The sequence below is a fragment of the Dendropsophus ebraccatus genome, chromosome 1 (genome assembly GCF_027789765.1).
Source record: "Dendropsophus ebraccatus isolate aDenEbr1 chromosome 1, aDenEbr1.pat, whole genome shotgun sequence".
Classification (NCBI taxonomy): Eukaryota; Metazoa; Chordata; class Amphibia; order Anura; family Hylidae; genus Dendropsophus; species Dendropsophus ebraccatus.
Genome location: NC_091454.1, coordinates 35139654 through 35163775, shown reverse-complemented (window position 1 = coordinate 35163775; position 24122 = coordinate 35139654). Strand labels below are relative to the sequence as shown.

At 46.3% G+C, this 24122-nt stretch overlaps 1 protein-coding gene across 1 annotated transcript in view; it reads right to left on the bottom strand.

Annotated features, from left to right (window-relative positions):
- Positions 1–16660, bottom strand: part of PCBD2 (pterin-4 alpha-carbinolamine dehydratase 2) — an 84897-nt gene extending 68237 nt beyond the window's left edge. The window contains exons 1-2 of the mRNA XM_069954096.1: positions 16441–16660; positions 11234–11365 (exon numbers count right to left, since the gene is read on the bottom strand). Of these exons, the coding sequence (XP_069810197.1) occupies positions 11234–11365; positions 16441–16557 (249 nt within the window). The 5' untranslated portion in view covers positions 16558–16660. The remainder of the gene's footprint in view (positions 1–11233; positions 11366–16440) is intronic.
- Between the last annotated feature and the right edge of the window lie 7462 nt (positions 16661–24122).

Genomic DNA, 24122 nt, shown 5'->3' with positions numbered 1-24122 from the left:
AGCACATAAATTCATTAAATCACTACAAGGCCACATGTAAAAAAAAGGTTTGTGTTGCTATAATAAGCCGAAAAAAAGTAACGCCTTGAAAAAGAGGTTTAATAAAATAGTGATTCAGAATGGGTTTCTTTTCTTTGGCACGCAGACCAGTGGTCGGTTCATTTTATAGATTTAACACTGCTTTGGAAAGTATATATTTTAACACATCTTATGCATCGTACATATAACAAGAATACTTTATATTATATAATAATGATCATACTAAAAGTAGCTATTAATACCAGGACATAGTAAACGGGTCCTCTAAAAATATGATCTGAGAAGCCATAAATATATGGAACATAAATGCCTAAAGAGACTAAAATCAGCAATAAGCAAGGCTTAGGATTGGAGGCAGCCTACAACTAAAGAAACCTTCCCACCACTGGCTATGGCTTCAACTTACTATTCTCTAGTAGGAAGAGCAGCTCTGCAGCACAATAAGCTTGTGCAAAAGAGAAAAACCATTTATGACCATGGACTTAGGGTTATAGGAGATTAGAAACTGAATCAATCCTGTTTATTTAAACTGCAGTATGACCGTAATATTTTTTCTCTCCTCATGTTCACGACGGCACCACAGGAGGAGTTAAAGGGGTTATCCAGCGCTACAAAAACATGGCCACTTTTCCCCCTACTGTTGTCTCCAGTTCAGGTGCAGTTTGCAATTAAGTTGCATTTACTTCAATGGAACTGAGTTTCAAAACCCCACCCAAACTGGAGACAACAGTAGGAGGAAAGTGGCCATGTTTTTGTAGCGCTGGATAATCCCTTTAAACTCATCCCCTATGGACAGGAAAAGCACAAACACGAGGTTAAAAGCCCCTTCCCACAAACAAGTGCTTTTCCTGTCCCTTCAGGGAAGGCACAAGAGGTGGGGGATCAGTCATGAAGAAAAGGAGACCCCTGATGCATTTTTCAGGCAATTCTTACCCCTCAGCCGAGTCGATCCCTGGGAACAGCTGTGGATCCTCGATGCGGGGTAGCGAGATGGTCCGGTCTGGTCCATCCCGGTGGAGTGGTCTGCGATGGCGGTCCTGACCCTGATACGGTCGGCTCCCCGGACGCACGTGGACCAAATCGACCAGCTGCCAGGTTAATAGAGGCCACGGGACTGCTGGGACTCGAGCAGGCCTAGTTGCGGCCTACTTCCGGCGGCGGGTCACAGTGACATCCTCACGTTAGATGGGGGAAGTACTGACATCACACGCCGGAAGCACCGGCATCTTCCGGGCACAGATTTCAAGTCACTGGGACTGCATATAAGGAGAGAGAGTCGTCCATCTCTGATCGGTCAGGATGGATTCTGCTTCTTCTGCAGTGGTCAGTTGTCAGACTCAGTGGTTATAAGTGCTGGGGAGGTGGAGGTACGGGCTAAAAAAGATACCTCTTTTCTTCCAAACGAACAGGGCCCTTCATAGAAGCAGTAAGACATGCCCTAGGTATGGAAGAGGTTCAGGAAGACATCGCTCCTAAGGATAAGCTCTTTGCAGGACTTAAGTCTAAAGAAAAGACAGTCTTTCCTATTCATGAAGCCCTTCAATCCCTGGTTCTAGATGAATGGAAGGAACCAGAGAAAAGGTTTACTGTTCCCAGAGAGACTACCGGAGAGAAATCCAGAAGAGACTACCATTTAAAAGATGGACATTATTAAATGGGATGAGGCACCCAAAATTGATGCGCAGTTAGCCTCCTCAATTAAAAGATCCCATGGATTGCAAAGCGAATATTTTAACGTCTGTGTTCAGGAGAGATATGGGGCGGTAAGATATCTCTGCAGGGTCTTTCCCTTTCTTTTTAATTAAAACTATGTGGGCTTCTCATTGACTGAGGCAGTACCCCCCCCCCCCCCAAAGGATTCATTTAAAACCCCAAGGAGGATGGGCAAGAGGACACCAGAAAAATTTCTATAAAATTGAAAAGGGAGGCCATCAGACCCAGGAGAGGAGTTTCCTGCAAAAGTACTAAGGGATTCGTTAAGTTCCGCAAGGGTAATGTCTCCGCTCAATAGCTCCCGCTGCTCCTGAGTCAGCACCGGTAGATCTATCTTACTCAAGAACTAAGATTGCTCATCGGTATTAGCCGGAGCTTCAGAACCATATAGCGAAGAGAAAAAGGAGACAAACTCTTCCTCGATCTCTCCGCTCACATTAGTCACTGACCCCCCCTGGGTTTTAATAGCAGCTATAGTGTTCCTCTCTTGACCAACCTTGAGGATATTTTCAAGAGTTTTGTTTGGTTTACCCCCTGCAATAAATTTGCTTTGCCCCCGAAAAAAAATTTGTTGTGCCTTTAATATGGCATAATTATTTTGTGCTTCTTGCAACTCTAGCCAGGACTCACGAGTATCACATTGTTTATACAATTGTTTTTTCTCCTCCACTTTTTCATTACCTCCTGTTCCTTATTCTTAAGGTCTTTTTAACCAAAATACTCTTGAAAAAGACCCCACGAATGTAGGCCTTCATAGCATCCCAGGCGACTAATACTGAGGTAGAAGACTTGTTGACCGACCAGAACCATTCTATTTCTTTACAGAACTCTTCAGCCATATTTAAATGACCCAGAGGTCAAGGGTTTTTGCCCCAGGGCCATTTCCAAGAGAAGCGGAGTATGGTCAGATAGGTTCCAACTTTATTTTTTTATATAAGGCATAGCGTTTTCATTACAAATCACTAGGTCTATCCTAGAGGCTGCCTGGTGGGAAGCGCTATAACATGTAAAGCCCCTTGTAGAAGGGTAAAGTTTATACCATGCGTCGACCCAACCAACCTCAGAGCAAAATCTCCTGAGAGGGGTTGGGCCAAGGCCCCACCCAGAACTCCTTCCTCTACAGTCCTTCTGATTATCCCATACACAGTTGTAATCGCCCAGAGCATAGAGGGCAGAATAGATCTTATTACATGCAAACCTAACTAATGCCTCTAAAACATCAGTTTTAAAGGGAGGTGCAATGTAGACAAAGGCCAGGATAACAAAGATCCCGCTTAATTTCCCATATAAAAAAACTTAGCGACCAAAGGCAGACAGCGTAGAATGAAATTCATATTTAGCCCATTTTTCATTAGGTGGATCTGCATCCTTAGGGATGTGAGTCTCTATCAATGCCAAAATGGCAGGCAGATGTTTAGTGACTGCACCCATAATTGCATGTTTTTTCACCTGTCAGCCATTCCCCTGCCGTTCCAGGTCAAAACTCTGACTTTAGACATTCAAACATAAAAAAAAAAAAAAAAAAAAAAGAAAAGGAAATTCCCTCCTCTGTCCAGGTCCCTCCCCCCACCCCCACCCAATGTTGCCAAAACCAACACTCCCCCAACACCAACTCAACCTAAACCAAAACCACCCTCCCTCCACTGGAGACTACCTCACCAACACAATAATTTATAATAAAAAAAAAATCCATGGTCCCTGATAGGAAAAAAAGAATTGTTATTTTATGCCCTCCGACTCCATCCATTCACTCGCCTCCCCAGAGGAGGCTTAAGAAATGGATGGAGTTCTTATATACAGCCCGTAGTCTGGCCGGGAATAACATAGAAAATAAAAGTCCTGCATTGGACAGACGTTTTTTGACCTCCCTAAAGGAGTAGAGTCTGGGTAGAAAAAGATTTTAGATCCGTTCCAAGAGATGTCACCCTTTATTCTTGCTTGTCTTAGGAGTGCATCTCTATCAGAGGAGCAAAGAACCTTAATTAGCATTGTGCGAGGAGGACTCCCTGCTGGAAGCTTCTTTCCTGAGATCCTGTGGGCTCTCTCCAACCCAAAGATGAGAATGATTCTGCTCCAAATAGATCAGTTAGCCACTTCAGGCAAAAATTGACCGGGCATTCCCCCTCTGGAAGACAGACTATGCGGACATTAAACCTACATGACCGGTCTTCTAGGTCATTAAGCTTATCTTTTAATACCACATTGTCTTTCTTTAAAGTGTCTATATCCTTTTTAACCTGTTTCATAGAGTTCTCCAGTGGAGAAATTTATTTTTCCATTACAAACATTCTTTCACGGATATTAGAAAGATCCTGATGCACCAACATTATGTCAAATGATACAGTTCCCACCTGGGTCGTCAGCTGTATGATAGCCTGGCTGCATTTGGAGACTTCTGCCAGAATCTCTTTTAACACTGGTGGGTCTATACCAGGTCCATGAGTTGAATCTCCCTCTGCTCGATCAGGCAGAGGAGCAGAAGCTTCCCCCACGGAAGAATTAAGAGACAGTTCTAACTTGTTAACAGCAGGGGATTTCAAATACTTCCCAATCTTAGGGGGTAAGTCGTCGTCTTTGGCCAGAGTCCCCTTACCAACCTTCTTGTTTTGAGATTTGAGAGACATTTTAAATCAGCCAGAGAGCAGCAGCCACCCTAAAAACAAGCCAGGTGGACCTTATAAACTCAGTCAGTGCCCATATACTTTAAACTCTTTCTGGACAGTAGAGGTAAATTGTCACCAATCTCGGCTGGGCAGGGGATTTCCACAGGAGCAATTTAAAGCATGGAAGTGGAGAGAATAGCCAGAATCCGCACCACCAGGGTCTACGGATTGATAGACTCTGTCCTCCAGCATAGGCCCTGGAGAGAGCAATCCAAACACAAACAGTACATTTACTCAGTCAGTGGAAATATTCCAGTGAGGAGACATCATTAAGTATATTGACCGGCTCTTTACATATATCCTCTGGTGCTTTACTTAGCACATCCGCAGCCATCTGGCTGCTTAGCCCAGCCATAGGGGGGTAAATTTCAACAGTACCTTGTCCAGGGGGGCCCGGGGCAAGAGTTGGCCTCTGCGTCAGTGTTCGCTCCACCAACGCAGCCTTAACGCGCCACAGCACCGCCAGCCTCTCCTAGATGTCCATTAGTGGCTCAGGGCATCAGCAGTCCCCGGGTCTAATAGGCGATTAGCGGTCACATGACATGTTCCAGCCGGTGCATCACTGCACGTGACCGTCGGCAGGCCCCGGAGCCTCCGAGTCCCCCCCAAGTGAACAGCACGAGGGGTGCCTCTACCCATGCATCACCACCGGGGGCCCCGCCACAGCTGGACTCCACCTCAAACCGGGCAGCATCTCCCAGGCAAGTCAGGCCATCAGGGATCAGGACTCCTCGTGGAGGAGAGGGAGGGTGTTAGAGTGACCAGCGGCATGACGTAGGAGCCGCACGCTCGATCTCTCCTGAACACAGACGTTAAAATATTTGCAATGGATCGCAAAGCAGAAAGTTTATTAAAGAAATCCTGGGATACAAGTTCTTTTTCCATAAATAACATCGCAGCCACCAGTGTGGCACGTGCTATGCATGTATGGATAGAACAATTGGATGATAATTTAAAGAAAGCCTTTAGAGAAGATATAGCGGATTCTATTTTGCTTTTGAAAGATGCAGCAGCTTTTTTGGCAGACTCTTCAGCCGAATCAGTGAGAGCAGCCGCCAGGGATGGAGCCCTTACTACTGCAGCCAGACTAGCTTTATGGCTGAAGGACTGGTCTGCAGACCTCATTTCTAAATCTAACATCTATTTAATTTCTAACAGCTCTGGACAAAATATGTGAGAAATCAGATAAAAAAGAAGGCCCTTCTGAAAGGTAAAACACCAAAGAAGAAGGAGCCATAGAAGAGACCAAGATACCACAACCAGACCAGAGGTAAAGGTAAAACAGGAGGTCGCTGGAGCTACCAAAACGGGGGTAAAAACAAAAATACTTTTACAACCCCAAAGGCTCCCAAGACAAGCAATGTCCAGGCATGGGGAAGCCTGGAAACAAATAACCCCAATTTTTTGGATTCTAGACATTGTTCATCAGGGTTACAAAATAGAATTCACCCAGTCTCCTCCCAAGAGATTCCTCATCTCCCGTCAGTCATCCCCACTATTACAAAAGGAACTTGTAAACAGCTTAAAGTGACTGTACCAGCAGGCCCAGGCTGAAGCACTGGAGGCAGACCGACCCACCCTTAGTGGGAGGAAACCCTCGCTCCTCTATGATAGGGTTCCATTAATTCTAATGGAGTCACGTCATGGAGGGGCTGGAGTTTCTTCCCACTAAGGGTGGATCGGCCTGCCTCCAGTGCTTCAGGCTGGGCCTGGTGGTACAGTCACCTTAAAGAAGCTGATTCTTTTGGATGTGTCTCCTGTGCCAGTGAGGGAACTGGGAAAAGGACAATACTTTAACCTGTTTCTGGTGAGGAAACCAAATGGTTCATACAGACTAACTATAAACTTAAAACTATTAAACAGGGTAGTAAAGTACAAGAGATTCAAGATGGAATCCATAAGATTTACTACTCCTCTGATTTCAAGAGACGCAGTGATGGCATCGATAGATCTCACGGATGCGTATTACCACATCCCTATTCATACATCTCAACGTTACCTAAGATTCGCTCTGCGGATGGACGGTAAAGTTCAGCAGTTTCAGTTTAAGGCTCTCCCATTTGGGATATCCTCGGCTCCCAGAATTTTCACAAGTGTCATGGGAGAAGTGGCCTCCTATTTACACCTGAAGGGCATAAGAACTGTATGTTATCTGGATGATCTTCTTTTAATTGCAGATACTCCTCAGAGGCTTAACCTAAAAGTGACATCGGAACCTGGGATGGCTGATAAAGAAAAATCGGACTTGGTGCCAAGCACCCAGAGGTTATCCTCCCTACAGATAAGAAGTTATCTCTAATTTAAAAAGTAAACAGCTTCAGGAGGAAAAAGTCATGCAGAATCCATGAAGCCATGTCTCTGTTGGGATCCCTAACAGCCTGCATCCAGGCCGCACCGTGGAGCCAGGCCCACTCCAGAGTATTGCAGAGACAGATACTTTGTCTGGAATCATAAGCAGACAGGTCTGGACAAACTAATGTCTATTTCTCCACAGGTCCTACAGTCCCTCAGATGGTGTCTCTCCATGGGTGTCCATTGGAATCAAAATCCCAAGATTACCATGACCACGGATGCGAGCCTGTCGGGATGGGGAGCCCAAGTAGAAGGTCTTTTCCTACAAGGCATATGGTCTCAAGAAGCATTCAAAGCCTTCCAACTAGAGAGTTATTGGCAGTCTGGATGTCTTTGAAACAGGCAGAAGATATGCTGAAACAGTGTCACATTCAGATTTTATCAGACAACGTCACAACAGTTGCCCATCTACGCCATCAGGGCAGTGAAAAGAAGAATTCCCTTCAGAACATCTCAACAAAAATCTCTTTCTTTGGGCAGAAGAGAACATTCTGTCACTGAGTGCCACACATCTCAGAGGTTCAGACTATCTGAGCAGGCATGCAGTTCACCCAGGATAATGGTGCCTCAACGACAGGGTCTTCCAGCAATTAACCTACAAATGGGGTCATCCATTGGTGGACCTGTTTGCCAATGCACAAAACAGGAAGACTCAGGACTTCTTTCTGGACCTCAGACACGGGGCGATGTGGATAGATGCGCTATCCCAACCATGGAATTGCAGCCTAGCGTATGCCTTCCCACCAATTCCTCTGATACCAAGAACCCTCCAGAAAATTCTGAGAGGAGGCCTCGGTAATCCTCATTGTTCCTTTCTGGCAGAGAAGATATTTGTTCGGACGTCTCCAAAGTCTTGCAGTAGAACCCCCAGTCCTTCTCCAGGAAGAGCCAGATCTTCTTTCAGGGCCCTCTGTTCCATCCCGACCTACGGACACTCAAACTATCAGCATGGATCCTAAGAGGTGCATGCTAAGAAGTAAACATCTTTCTGAGGAAGTAATTTCTACAATTCAGAAAAGCCGGAAACTGGTTACAAATAAGATTTTATTTAAAGGTCTGGAAGGTGTTTTCATCATGGTGCACATCCAAACCACCTTTTCCAGTAGAACCAAATATTGCACAAATACTCGATTTTCTCCAGGCAGGTCTTATAAAAGATCTAAAACCTGCTACTCTATAGGTTCAAGTGGCGGCTCTCTTCGCCATCTATGATTACTCTAATCGCAGACCATAGGTGGGTGAAGTTGTTCATGAGAAGTGCACAACGTCAGTCTCCTAAGAAGAACCTACATCCACCTTGGGATCTCAATACGGTCCTCGAAGGACTCACCCAAGCGCCCTTTGAACCTTTGGAAGAAACAGACAAAGCTACTATCCTATAAAAAGTCCTTCTTAGTGGCCATAGTGACTGCCTGAAGAGTGGGAGAACTACAGGCCCTTACTATTTGTGAACCATTTTTTGTCATAGAGGATAGAATTGTATTAAGGACCGAAGAGACTAGATGGACCCAGTGGTCTTTTTCTGCCAACAATCTTCTATGTTTCCTCCCAAAGGTCGTGTCCTCCTTTCACCAGTCTCAGGACATAATTTTACTATCATTCTGTTCTTCATCAAAAAATGACGAAAATTCCATACATTAGAGGTAAGAAGGACTATTCTTTAATACCTAGATACTTGTTCATACAGTTCCAAGGTAAAAATAACGGGAAGAAAGTATCCAAAAGTGTGTTAGCACGGTGGATCCGTAATGCAATTGAACAGGCATACAGTCTTCAAAACCTGACTTTACCCCTACAAATCCGAGCCCATTCCACCAGAGCTGTTTCTACCACCTGGGCAGAAAGAGCTTCCACTTGTATAGACCAGATCTGTGGGGCAGCCACTTGGTCCTTGGTCGTGAAGATGAGGAGAGAAAAAGGTATTAGTGTTACCAGTAAGACTGTTTTGCCGAAATTTTCACGACGGCACCAACATCCATCCCTTACTATGTATGGAAATATAGAAAATATATATATTTATTTATTTTTTATTTATTTATTAGTACTCACGTGGTGCCAGAAGTTATACAAGTTTGAAAATATATTTATTAATCCTTGCTTTGTACTTTCTATAGTGTAAAAACATTTTCTCTACGGGTATTTATAAAACATTTGTTACATTCGCTCCCACATTCCCCACAGCTTGTTGTCTTACCTCTATTCTATACTTGTACACAGTCTACATCCTCCTCCTCTGCAAACTGCCTTGTATCTGCTCTTCTTATTCTCTTCAGCCTGTTTGAGTTCTCCCCCAGGGTGTCTCTCCCCTTATCTACAATCTTAGCTGGCCTTTTACCTACTCCCTGCGGTTATCTCTAACATTGATAGAGGGGAAAGTCCATCATACGGACAGACTTATCTTATTGTAGCAGCTAAATGGTAGGACACTTCTAAAAGATGATTTAGAAAGTTGTTTAATTTAAAAAGAGGAGAAATATCTGCCTTTCCTTTATGACGTGTTCTCTGTTTACAGTCATGCAGAATTACAAAAAGCACAGCTACTTTCTTGTCAAAACAGCACATCCCTTGTCACAAGTTTGGTTTGGTATCAAAATTCAGCTCCATTCACTTTAATGAACCTGTGGCCCTATTTTGCAATACACAACGTAGAATTGCATCACGTCTATAATGCTCAGTACTGTAACATGCAGAGCCCAATATTCAACAGAAATATACATGATGTCAAGATACCATTCTCCTAATGAAATGCATTCATACAGAGTCCTATGACAAGTGCTTACACCAAAACGCAATCATTCCTCAATTTACAATTCTCATCTATCTAGCAGAACAGTCCTCCATACATCTGAAAGTGTTTTCCTGCAGAAACCTCCCCATGTCCATGATCTCAAGGCCCTGATCTTCTGTACGATTCCCATCTGGTGATGTAGTGTACAGAGCTTCTGAGTCTGGCAGGCTTTTCAATAAGCACACAATTTTCCATGTGTGTTATCAATGAGCAGTCAGACATGAGCCCAGAGCAGTGATCTAATATGCATCACATGTGACTCACAAATGAAGAACACCCTACTGTGTGATCACAATCGTAGAGTCATGGATCGCAGATTGGAACTGACACCGTGCCCCTAAGTGGAACCAGCGACTGAACAGAACAGGCACGTGACATTGCTTTACACATTCACCACTAAATATTGAGGTAAAAAACAAGTTTAATCAAAGCAACTCTGTACCCACAATCTGACCCCCCCCAAACCACTTGTACTGTCAGATAGCTGCTTTTAATCCAAGATCTGTCCTGGGGTCCGTTCAGCAGGTGATGCAGTTATTGTCCTAAAAACAACAGCTCTGTGTCAAGTTGACGTGGCCTAGAGTGTCTTTGCCTTAGGCTTGCGACGCCCCTCTGTCCCTCCTCCCCGCCTTCTTCCCCATTAGGAATGCCCTTGGCAGGATTTCTCCTACTAATCACTTGTCTGAACACCGCACATGTGCCTTAACGATCCAGCAACTGTGCAGTGTTCAGACAGGTGATGATTAGGAAAAATCCTGCCTGGGATATTACTAATGGTGGAGAGGGCTGAGAGGAGGGATGGAGCATGGGTGCAAGCCTAGGGTACAGGTACTCTAGGCCACACCAATTCGACACAGGGCTGCAAGTGTAAAAGTTGTTTTTTAGAACCATAACTGCATCACCTACTGAACAGAGCCTAGGACAGATCGTGGATTAAAAACAGCTATCTGACGGTACAAGCAGTTTGGGGGGGGGCAGATTGTGGGTACAGAGTTGCTTTAATGCTTGGTGCCACAGTGGTTTCAGAAGGTGCACCCAATACCATCAGTCCCTGAAGTTCAACATTTTAGCTGATCACACACATTGGGCTCTGCTCAATGTGTATGTGACCTGGGATTGTAATACTCCTATGTAAGTTTAGTTGTGTCATGCAGCATTATTGGGCAAACAAATTCAATGTCCAACTGGAAATATACATCCAGAGCGTTATTACTTAATCCATAAATTGTGCAACTGCTCCACTCAAAAGTGTCCTAGGCAGCTGCCTAGTCAGCCACTGCATTGTTCTCCATTCATGAGACCTGAGCACAAGTGGATGTGTGTGGAGTATAAAATGCTAGGCCATTTCTCCTTAGAACATGTGTGATCAAATCAGGATGTTGCCAGTCACCTGCGGATACTGTACCCACCAATTGTTGTGTCTTAAGGCAAAGATTGACACATTTTGCTTAAAGGGAAACTAGAAGCAGGATAGAACAATAACAAGCAGGATAATAACAATGATCACACAATAACTGTGCAAGTGGTGCAGCATATTAAAGCTAACAACAGCAGGTAGGATTCTTCTGGTCAATGCCATTAGGCATTTTTAATGCTTTAGGGCACCACCTAATGAATTCAGGCATCGCTGCATCCCATCCTTTAATATTTTAGTTGTTTCCTTGGTTTACCAAGTCACCTGGTTAAAAGTCTTGAAGACAAACTCCTTGTAAAGGGCATCTCTCTCTGTGACAAGTGTCCATCCCATGGACTGAAGTTCCTGGATTGCTTGGTTCCTTTCCTCTGGAGTCAATAAGTGCACTGCTGAAGTCTGCCAATAAAAAAAAAGAATGAAAAAAAACAAACAAACCTGAGGTTTTGTTCACACTTAGCTGATACAATGACTGATTCTTTGGGTATGCATATGTAACAGTTTGGAGCCTTTTTATGCGATGAACGAATCAATAAATCCCAAATCCAAAAATTACAACTAAAAGTTTTAACTTAACAGCACAAATCCTGTCCACTAGACATTCCCATCTTTTACACTCTTGCATTCCTGACTGTAGATAGGGGTCTTGGGAGGGAGGGGGTTATGCTACTGCATCCTTGGGTATGCTAGTGCAAACACATATCAAAAATAAGATCAATTACACTAAAATATCTGCCTAAGTACTACTAGACTTGTGTTAATTCCTTGTATTGGTTTTTGGTATAGTCTTAATTATGGAAAACCAGGACCTAAAGTTGAAAACAAAGTACAGTATAATGCAAAGCAATGTACATTTTGTCTCACTCTTGGTGATCTGTTTGCAAAAGGTAGACTTATTATACAAGACCGCCAGATGGTGCTATAAGCTAAGTAATATATCTTCCCTACTTTGGCTCAAATGAAGGTAGTTCTTACTGCAGTTAGGTGTTCGGCTCCCGCACTGTCTGTTTATACATTACCTCTCTCCTTGCAGCACGGGGTCCCAGCATCCTGCTCTCCCACCCAGCCAATCAGTGTGTTGCTCAGCTGCAGCCACTGATTAGCTGGGCAAGAGAGCAGGACTCCGGGATCCCGTGCTGCAAGGAGAGAGGTAATGTATAAACAGACAGTGCGGGAGCCGAAGGGGTTAAGGAGGCGGCTGCTTTACATACTCAGTGGTCTGAAAGACCGCTGTGAATATGTATTGACCGGGGCCTGCCAGGACCTTAACTCGTAGTGGATCTCTCTGCAAAACTCGCAGCGAGATTTCCACTGCGAGTCAGTACGTGTGAACGTACCCTTAAGCGGAATTCCGCCACATTTGCTCAGTGTGAACATACCCTTACATGTAAATTAAGTCTATCGTGTTTGATCCCTTCCAGGTACCATGTGTCTCCTTGACCTGACAGGTATCTAACAGTGTGGGCATTTTGGAATGTGAATCGCAGCTAACATATTCATTTAAAACTTTCTATGTGCAGACTAATGCTACGTTTACACGAAACGATTATCGGGCGAATTTTTGCGATAACGATCGAAATCGAACGATAATCATACGTGTAAACGCGGCGAACGATCGAAAAATTGTTCATTTTGATCTTTTAACATGTTCATAAATCGTTGTTCGTCGATCGCAAAAAAAAAAATCGCCGATCGTTCCGTATAAACAGTCGTCGCGTGATAGTCCAGCCACCCGCAGCCCCGCCCGGAGCGGTGGCGGGGGGGCGATCAGAGCGGCGGGGGTGGCGATCAGGGCGGCGCAGGGGGCTGCGGGCGTACAATTGCAAAACGATTTTTCCGTACGATATATTGTACCGTCTAAACACTGATCGTTATAAAAAAAAATCGTTACTTCAAAATCGTTAATCGTACGATCGGGCCAATAATTGCCTCGTGTAAACTTAGCATAATGGTCCTTTTACACACACAGATATCTGACCAATTAATCTGGCAGATCATTAAAGCCAAAGCTCTTACTTCTGGTCCTGTCTCTAAAGTGACAAGCTACTCAGTCATGTGGCACATGGTGGCTATTAAAGGAGAAGTCCGGCCAAAATTTATTTTTTATATGTTATTACTTATGGAAAGTTATACAATTTTCTAATGTACATTAATTATGGGAAATGCTCATATACTGCTATTTCCCTTAATTTAGTGTATCAGGAAGTGTTAGAATTCTCTCAGAAGCAGTGACATCACGACGAATGGTGTAATTCCTATGGAGTGTCCAGCAGGGGGCGCTCTATATATAGAAGTCAATGAGGACCATTGACTTCTATATATAGTGTGCCCCTGCTGGACACTCCATTGGAATTACAATGGATGTGTGTATGTAATGTACTGTACTTTGCGATTGAATACATTTATGGAATACTTTGGGGAGCAAGTGTCCTTGCTCCCCAAAGTATCCCATAAATGTATTCAATAAATACATTTGCTGGGCACAGAGCAGGGAGGGAGAGAGGTGCCATCTACCTCCCCCCTCCCTGCTGGGCACATATAGAAAGTACTACTCCGACATTATCTGCAGATAATGGGGGAGTAGTACCTGTGCTATCTTATCGCCGCCCACTCCGCCGCCGCTCACAGTAGTGCCCCCTCCTCCTCCGCTCCCCCTCGAAACACTATGGCCCCGCTGACTCCCCGCCGCCTGCCCGTGCCGCCCCTCACACTATCCGGCCGGCCACCGCTCTCTGCTCCTGCAGGCCGGCCCCGTCAGCCCTCACCCACACCGGCCGGCAGCACGGCGCTCCTGGTGCTTCCTTGTGTCCCAGGCCGGTGTGGGTGAGGGCTGACGCGGCCGGCCTGCAGGAGCAGAGAGCGGTGGCCGGCGGATAGTGTGAGGAGCGGCACGGGCAGGCGGCGGGAGTCAGCGGGGCCATAGTGTTTCGAGGAGGAGGGGGAGTGGAGGAGGAGGAGGCACTACTGTGAGCGGCGGCGCGGGCGGCGATAAGATAGCACAGGTACTACTTCCCCATTATCTGCAGATAATGTGGGAGTAGTACTTTCTATATGTGCCCAGCACCAAGCAAGGAGGGGGGAGGTAGATGGCACTTCTCTCCCTCCCTGCTCGGTGTCCTGCAAATGTATTTATTGAATACATTTATCGGATACTTTGGGGAGCAAGGACACTTGCTCCCCAAAGTATTCCATAAATGTATTCAATCGCAAAGTACAGTACATTACATTACATACACATATCCATTGTAATTCCAATGTAGTGTCCAGCAGGGGCGCACTATATATAGAAGTCAATAGTACTCATTGACTTCTATATATAGAGCGCCCCCTGCTGGACACTCCATAGGAATTACGTCGTGACGTCACTGCTTCTGAGAGAATTCTAACACTTCCTGATCTACTAAATTAAGGGAAATAGCAGTATATGAGCATTTTCCATAATTAATGTACATTAGAAAATTGTATAACTTTCCATAAGTAATAACATATAAAAAATACATTTTGGCCGGACTTCTCCTTTAAATATGTTGCATTTGAAAATCATGTAAGTTTAGACTAATTGTAGTGGTTCCTCAACATGATATTACTTGGTTCCAGGATGACCATTTTATGTTAAAAGGTGTAGTTAAAGAGTCACTGTCAAATTTTTATTTATTTTTTGGCAGAAATGAATAGCCCAGGCAATTTTAAGAAACTTTGTAATTGGGTTTATTAGCCAAATATGCCATTATCTGCATTTAAAAAGCCTTTTCCCAGGTCCCCCTCCTCCTCTTTTCCATCCACTGCAAAAAAAATCAGGAAATTGTGACTCGTACCCAGTCTGTTCTAGGGAGAGGGGAGAAGGGAGGAGGTAGGAGGGAGTTAGCCAACAGCAGAAAACATAACAGAGGATTACAGGCACGGAGCTGGGTGAACTCTAATCAGAGCTTGGAGAGGTCAGTGGTGACTGTCAGAAGAGATAATGGGTGAGGTATTTGTAGATTAACTCTTTGTTGTCCTGTTTTGGTCTCTTATTTTGCTCTATCCATAGGAGAACAATGAGAGTTTCAAACTGCTTTTTCATGTTGAAAATGCATTTTTCGGCTAATAAACCCATTGACAAAGTTTCTTAAAATCGTCTGGACTATTGATTTCTGAAAAAAAAAAAATTCACGACAGTGACACTTTAACCCCTAGACGACCTAGGACGTACCGGTACGTCCTGGAATTCTGTACCCAGACGACCCTGGATGTACCGGTATGCCCTGAGCTATGAAGCTTCATAGCAGGTCGGGGCCGGCACCTCACCGTTAATGACACACTGCAGCGCGACATTAACTCCTTAAACGCCACGGCCTGGTGGTACAGTCACTTTAAAGTGACTGTACCACCAGGCCCAGGCTGAAACACTGGAGGCGGGCCGACCAAACCTTAGTGGGAGGAAACCCCCGCCTCTCTATGATAGAGGTTCCATTTATTCTAATAGAGTCACGTCATGGAGGGGCTGGGGTTTCCTCCCACTAAGGTTTGGTCGGCCCGCCTCCAGTGTTTCAGCCTGGGCCTGGTGGTACAGACACTTTAAGCCTTCCAGTACTTTTCAGCTGCTGTATGTCCTGCAGGAAGTGGTGTATTCTTTCCAGTCTGACAGGAAGAGCAGTAGCAAATTCACATAGAAAACCTTCCCTGCTCTTCAGACTGGAAATGATTACACCACTTCCTGCTGGACATACAGCAGCTGATAAGTACTGGAAAGCTTGAGATTTCTATGGGCCATCTGTTCTGCACCACTGTAAGTGTCTTCATAACATCCAATGCCATGCTGTCCTATTCCCAAAGGAAATAGCCAGCCAGCATAGGCTCTATGCTGAGTGGCCATTTCTGGTGGGAGCAGCATTTCATTGGATGTTATAAAAACACTGAAAGTGGTGGGCAGCGGGCAGGGACAGGTAAGTATAACCCTTTAGTCTGGAGTTCACAATTATTATCTGGACTATAATTAGATTTACTTGACCTTCAGGCTGTGTTCACACATGGAGTCTTTGCCATAACATTCCCGCTATTGTGCTGCAAACTTCTATCAAGATCATGACAAAAATGGCGATATTTTACTGCAATAGCAGAAAATCGTGGCAAAAATGCATTAAAACCACAAAAAATGCCATGTGTAAGCACAGCCTCAAAGCCAGGAGTGGCATATCCATAGAGAGTGCAGAGGATACATGGCTTTAGAGGGGTGTGATGGCTGCGGAGCCAAGAACTTTTAGGCTACACTACCTATAAGAGTCTGATCTGCCTTTGGTTACCATTAGTGATTTCATTACATTTATTGTGCTGAGTTTAGCAGAAATACTGTGGAAATGTGTTGCACTTGTCTGGTTACATAAGTGAGCTTGATGTGATGCTTTTGCACAGACCATATACATTGTGCTTATAGTCCTAGGTTATGTAGCAGAGCAGGCACACTGCACCATGGAGGGAAGCCTGCAGGTACTCACCATCCTGGAGTAATGACTGCTCAGGGCTGAGGCTGATATCACTTGCTTGCTGCACACAGGCTGGAGGAGCTGGGCTACAAGTCTGCCAGTGTGTCTAATGAACATGAAGCTGCTCATGGCTGAGCCTGATGCCTCCTCCCTGAGCTGACAGCCTGATCCTGGGTCTGCACACTGCACTCACAGCCTCTGCTCAGTGTGTGTGCTGTGATCACTGAAGAGGAGGTGTGACCCAGGCTGCAGGAAGTACTCACCCCACCCATCAGCTATGTCCCTCCTGCTCAGAGAAGTGTACACAATCTACAATACAGCACAATCCTTCTGCCTTTCATTTCCCTATGAAGAGCCTGGATATTTCGTACAGTTAGTTGCAGAAATCTTTTACACTACAATTGTTGTTGCAGCCACAGCATGTATTTCATTGTGCTTTTTTTGCATTGTGTATGAAAGGGTGGCTGCTCTCTGTTGTCATAGACTCCTCCCATCTGCCCCAGCTTGGTGTTAATTAGAGCAAAGTATATCTGGATCCTGCATACACCCAGACTAATGCTGGGTTTACACGGAGTGATAATTTGCCCGATCGTACGATTAACGATTTCCAAGTAACACATTTTTTTATAACGATCAGCGTTTAGACAGAAGGATATATCGTAAGGAAAAATCGTTTTGCGATCGCTTAAGCCTATGTCGCACATAGGTTAAATCGGTGACCGACTGTTTACACGGAACGATCTGCGAATTTTTTCCGAACGACTAACGACGATTTGAGAACATGTTCTAAGATCATAATGAACGATTTCTCGCACGTCGCTTGATCGTTCGCTGCGTTTACACGTACGATTATCGTTCGAATTAGATCGTTATTGTGCAAATTCGCACGATAATCGTTCCGTGTAAACGCAGCATAAGGGTCTATCCACACGTACAGACTAGCAGCGTAAATTTCGCTGCAAGTCTGTCAGGTCCTGGCTGTTCCCTGTCACTACAGCTGGGCAACACACTGATTGGTCGGGCGGGAGAGCAGGACGCCGGGACCCCGTGCAGGAGACAGGTAATGTATATACAGACACAGCAGAGCGGGAGCCGAAGGGGTTGCAAGTATGTAGTGACAGGGAACTGCCAGAACCTGCCAGACTCGCAGCAAGATTTACGCTGTGAGTCTGTATGTGTGAACTGATTAATTGCATTTTTTCATCCTCTTAAAGGGGTTATCCAGCGCTACAAAAACATGGCCACTTTCTTAAAGAGACTGCCCTTCTCGTCTCCAGCTTGGGTAAAGGTTTTGCTGCTCAGTTCTATTGAAGTTAATTGCAAACCGCACCTGAACTGGAGACAAGAGTCGTGTTGTCTCTGAAAGAAAGTGGCCATGTTTTTGTAGCACTGTATAACCCTTTTGAAAACATCTACCACATGCTGCTGTATCCATATTGTGTCTGTTGTTGTGGTCCATAATATGAAGTTAATGTTAATGTAAGACTATTCACATGGCCAAATAAAACTAATGCCCCTATTCCACGAGTCGTTTGGAGGAGCAAACGAGCGCTATTAGCGCTCGTTTGCTCCTCGTTCCCCGCTCGCTGCCGCCGCTATTCGATGCGGGTAAGTGCGGGAGGGGCTGCTCGGAGGATCGCTGATCGTCCAGGCAGCCCATAGGATATAGCAGCATCTGCTGCCGACGCTCCTATTCAACGGAGCGACGGCAGCAGATCGCTGCTATATCAGTCGCTTGTTTTTCAACATGTTGAAAAACAAGCGACTGCAACGATCAGCCGACATGAACGATGTCGTCTGATCTTTGCAATCTATTCCACGGGACGAATATCGTTCGTAGCGGCCGATATCGGCCGAATACGAACGATATTGCTCCTTTAAACGACCCGTGGAATAGGGGCTTAAGGCTATGTTCACACAGTGGGGGAGTTTTATCAAACTGGTGTAAAGTAGAATTGGCTTAGTTGCCCCCGGCAACCAATCAGATTCCACCTTTCATTTTTCAAAGACTCTGTGAGGAATGAAAATTGGAATCTGATTGGTTGCTAGGGGAAACTAATGGTGCGTTTACACGAAACGATAATTGGCCTGATCGTACGATTAACGATGTCGGAGTAACGATTTTTTTTCATAACGATCAGCGTTTAGACGGTACGATATAGCGTACGGAAAAATCGTTTTGCGATCGCCCGCCCGCAGCCCAGCCCCCCGTTCGCAGACAGGTCCCCCGCACATCTGCAGCCCGGCCCCACAGTCAACCGCAGCCCCCTGCGCCGCCCCGATCGCCACCCCCGCCGCCTCCGCTCCGATCGTTCCCGGCCGCGAGCGTACCCGGTGGCGATCAGAACGGCGAAGGGGGTGGCGATCGGGGTGGTGGGGGTGGCGATTGAGCCGGCGCAGGGGGCTGCGGATGAGCGGCGGGCGGCCGGACTCTCATGCAACGACTGTTTACACGGAACGATCGGCAAATTTTTTGCGAACAACGATTTAAGAACACGTTAAAAGATCAAAATGAACGATTTCTCGCTCGTCGTTTGATCGTTCGCTACGTTTACACGTACGATTATCGTTCGAATTGGATCGTTATCGTGCAAATTCGCACGATAATCGCTTTGTGTAAACGCAGCATAAGACAATTCTACTTTCCACCAGTTTGATAAATCTCCCCCACTGTGTGTTTTTCATGACAAGACCTGCCATTGTTAGCAAATAAAGCAACGGCTGTGCTTGTCATAAAACAATGTGTTGCATTGAAATCATAGCAAATAGTGTCCGTTGTACACACAGTGATATACCAATTATTTCTGTCCGTAGTGCTTTGAAATCAGTGCAGTTTTCAGTGCAACAACTACATATACTGATGGTATATCATGTGAAATACATTAATATTACAGATCAAAGAAGTGTATAGAAATATGTCCATTATAGTTAAGTTGGGCTAGGCTCTTGAGAGGTTCTGGTAAGAGGCCATCAGTAGATGGGGGACACAATACATTTTCAGTAACTGACGGCCGAACTATTATCTGGCTGTCAGTTCTCTCTCCCGCGCGCTTGCCACCTATCCTACCTATACACAGGTACATTTGATCCGACTGAGCATTCCTGAGTCCCCTATATGGAGGGGTAAATCACAGCGAGAAAGCTCTTGCTGCGGCTTATCTCTCCCAAAACAAAGGGGTTAGGTAATTTTCCAACATCCTCGACCCCTATCACCACTGACATTATCTGTCAATAGTCATTCTGGATAACCTCATACACATTAGATTGATACCCGAATATGCACGTTTTAGAAGTTTAGGAGTTTTAGTGGTGGTGTCAGAAAGAGACCCAGCAGCCAGGGGTCATCTACTGCAGGAGCACCGGGGGGGGGGACCGCTGTCACAGAGAGACCCAGTGGGCAGTGGTTGGGGGGATGTGCTGTCAGAGACACTGGTGCTGCAGATCACCCCCAGGGCTGAGTCTCTCTGTGACAACAGTTGCTGGGTCTTTCTGTGACAGCTGTGTGCCACGGGAGGGGGCAACTGCCAGCGGAGTCACAGGACGTAAAATTGGCTGGGGGGGTGGTAGGTTGTCGCAGCACTGTCATCTGTCCTCTATCTCTTCAGTGGGCAGGGTTATAATCACTAACCGGGCCCATTAAAAAGGAGGAGGACATGTGATCCCCAACACAGAAGGTGGGGGCCGGAGCGGACTCTGTCTACTGTCTAGGAGATTGTCAGCATTCAGAGGTGGTGAGTTGCTGGGGAAAGCACAGAAATGGCGCTGAAGCCATATTTATATATCTGTGCTGTCAGTTTAAAGCTCACAAGCAGCAGTGTATAGTTACATCCATGCAGTTTGTGACCCAGCATCTAGGCCTCCTGTCTTCTGGCCCCACCTCCTCCTGCTGTCAATCATTCTGAAGGAGGTGGGGCCTGAAATTACAGTCATCGGTCGGAGGATGGAAGACCTGGATTCCAGATCACAAGCAGTGCTGCTCATGATCTTTAAATGATAAACATTGGCTGGCAACGATAAAATTTAAAGGCAAGCATAAAGATAAAACATGGTAATCACCAACTTGGCGTTGAATCATCCTGCTTTATTGCACATACGAGAATCGGGGGAGGAAGCAGTCAGGTGACTGCAGTTCAGCTGCAGAACGCAGCATTCTGCCGCAAAACTGTGGTCAGACTGCATTAACCTCTATAACAACAAACATTCCCATATACCCACCACCGCCAGGAATAAAAACACAAGACAACTTCTTCCTTTGCTGGGTGGAGATCGGCCACAGCTTTTATTAACTTTCTTAACATTCTTCGTAAACCGGCACTCTCCAGTGCCAACTCAAAACCGGACTAGCAGCCGTGGTATGCCACCGGCGGACTCCCGCCGTACATGTCTGGCTGCTCCCAACCATCAATCAGAATATTCAGGCCAAGAAGGAGCCCTGTGACCCCTACACAGGGCTACGACCTCCCGTCCTGCAAACCCGATAGGAAAATGTCATGCCCAATTTCACTCAGGTGTACGCCATCCGATGACATCAAACCCCGATTATCACCCTCCAATTGGCGATGTCGGACAACAACCCCAGAACGGGACCGTACAAAACGTGACATTCTCGCATTGAGCGTCTGCCTGGAACGCTCAGTCGCCAGGGGATCCCTGGCATACTGCCACACCACTTGAGGAACGACCTCTGACCACACCAAAACAAATTCCGAAAACAACGGACCAAACCTTAAAATGTCGGCACGCATAAGCGCCATAAGCTCATTGATCTTGGCGTGACAGAGGTCGTTCCCACCCGCATGCACCACCAAAATAACAGGGCCGGAAGTAACCCCGGCAATAGACATGACCTCCGAAAGAACCTGAGGCCAACGCAGCCACTGGATGCCTCTCCAGAAAACTTCAATGTGACGAAAACCCAGACTCCTGCCAGCAGGACAAATCTCAGCACGCTGTCCCGCCCGGAAGATATAAGAGTGACCTAATATCCACACGGTCGGGGGCACCACATCTAAAAGAAAAACAGACATGAATTCACAGCAGCAAATCCGGCCTAAAATAGCGAGCATAGCACGCCGAGCGCCAATGACCTATCCGCATTACCGCTGACTCGGCAAACCTGCCCTCGCCGCCTCCGTCGCTGCCCCGATGCGGAAGGAGTGCGTACCAACAACGACATCCTCGCTGCGCAAACCGCCCGGCTTCAACTTAGAAGGAGGTAAAAGCTCCCCAATCCGTAGCGCGCCAAAAAAGGCAAGACCGAAGGCCACGGCAAACAGAGCACTCTCATAGGGAGAACTGCAAGCCGCCGGGCAAAATTGAATCATGCGAACCAGTAACTGATAAGAAACTGGGCGCCGCTGATCAACCTTCACTTTCTCCTTTTTCCATCCCTTCAAGGCTTGCCTAATCAGGAAAGCCCTGGTAACATCCCCCCAACCCAAAAGCTTAAAGTAAAATGAAACCCCGGAAAGCTTACGCTGCGCTACAAAGCCAGACGCCCCAGATGCCCTTAGAGCCAATACAAATTCAACAGTAACTTCCAACCTTACAGACTCGTCACCTGCTGCATCTCGACCCCGGACCAAGAGCACCACTCCTCCCACGCCTTACCATGCAATCTCCAGGTCGCAGGCGTCACTGAAGCAGCGATCATCTCCATCATCCGAGGTCCACTAGATTCCATAGCTGCTCCGGGCAGGGACAGCCCACCTCCTTGGCTCCAGGCAGGAGCGCTCTGAAATCCTGCCAATTAAAACGGGACAACGCATCAGCAATGGAGTTCTGAACGGCCGGTACATGACGAGACCGGAAGTAAATATTATAGTCCAAACAGCGCAAAACCAAATGCCTTAGAAGACTAATGACCGGAGGAGAGGAGGAAGAGAGGTTATTAATACATCGAACAACCCCCAAATTGTCCGACCAGAAACAAATATGCTTATTGGCGAGGCGAGGGCCCCAGATTTCCACTGCCACCACGATGGGGAAAAGCTCCAACAAGGTGAGGTTCTTGCATAAACCCAACTCGCTCCACTCCACCGGCCATGCTTCCGCACACCAATCGTCACCTAAGACCGCCCCAAAACCGTCAGAACGTGCCGCATCAGTAAAGAGGGCCAACTCATCATTGGTCACTCTAGTACCCATTAAGCAGGTGCGACCGTTGTATGAGCCAAGGAAATCCTTCCAGACTCTGAGGTCAGCCTTTAAAATGCCGGTGATGCGTATGCGGTGCTCAGGGAGGCGAATGCCCCTGGTAGCCAAAGACAGCCGCCTGCAGAAAATACGCCCCATCGGCATGATTCGGCATGCAAAAACAAGCAGGCCCAGCAAAGACTGCATCTGTTTAAGGGTAAGCTTAAACACGACCAAAAACCCATCAATCAAATCCTCCAATTTCGCCAATTTGTCCTGAGGAAGGCAGAAAACCATGGCCACAGTGTCAATCTCAATACCCAAAAAGGTAAGAACCGTGGCAGGGCCCTCCGTCTTCTCCAGCGATAAAGGGACCCCAAAACGTTTCATAAAAAACTGAAATGTAGACAACAGGAACTGACAAGAAGAATCATGTGGGGAACCTACAAAAAAGAAGTCGTCCAGGTAATGTATAATTGAACCGGAGCCAGTTTCATAACGCACCACCCACTCCAAAAAGGAGCTGAAAAGTTCAAAGAAGTGGCATGAAATGGAACATCCCATAGACAAGCACATGTCGTAGTAAAATCTGCCTTCCCACCGAAATCCAAGCAAGTGATAACAATCGGGGTGAACTGGTAGCAGTCGAAAGGCAGATTCCACATCAGATTTCGCCAAGAGAGCCCCTCTACCCTCCCTCCTAACTAACATGACAGCCTTGTCAAAAGATACATAAGAGACTGAGGCATCATCTGCTGAATTGCCGTCATTGACAGACGAACCTCTAGGATAGGACAGATGATGAATGAGTCTGAATTTACCTGGCTCCCTTTTTGGAACTACCCCCAAAGGGGAGATCCGCAGGTTATAAAAAGGGGGGGCATCAAAGGGGCCAGCGACCCTGCCAAGCGCAACTTCCTTGGCAATTTTCATACCTGTAACTGCCGACGAGCTGACTTTAAATTATCAGAAAACTGGGGTAAACTAGAATAATTAAACGGGATAAAGAAACCAAACTGAAAACCATCTAACAGAACAGAGGCATCCGAACTATTGGGGTAACTGTCTAGCCAAGGGCGCATTGCGAGTACGCTCACCGGCGTCCTTGACCTCGGAAGGTACTGTTCTATTAATCTGTCGCACCGAGGGCCTGGGACATCGCAAGGCTGTATGGGCTCCACCACATGAGGAACACTCATGCTTGTACTTGCACAATCCTGCGAAACGGCAACTGCCCTCATTAAAGAGCCAACAGGAACCTGGTCTGCGCACGGCCACCAATCCTGAAGCGGAAACTCCTCCGGGACCAGTGGCCGCGGCTGGAAAGGGCTGAACTTTCGGTGCCATCATGAGGCGGAGCCAAACATCCGTGCGCCTGATGCCCCAGCCAATCTCCGGCTGCAACGCCAGGCGCCGACGGAAGTCCTCATCGTACCGCCACCAGGCGGACCCCCCATGCGATTTGTATGCACTGTAAATGCTGTCAAAATATACAAACAATTCCGTGCATCGTTCTGGGTGCTTCTGACCCATGACACAACCTAAAACCGAAAAAGCCT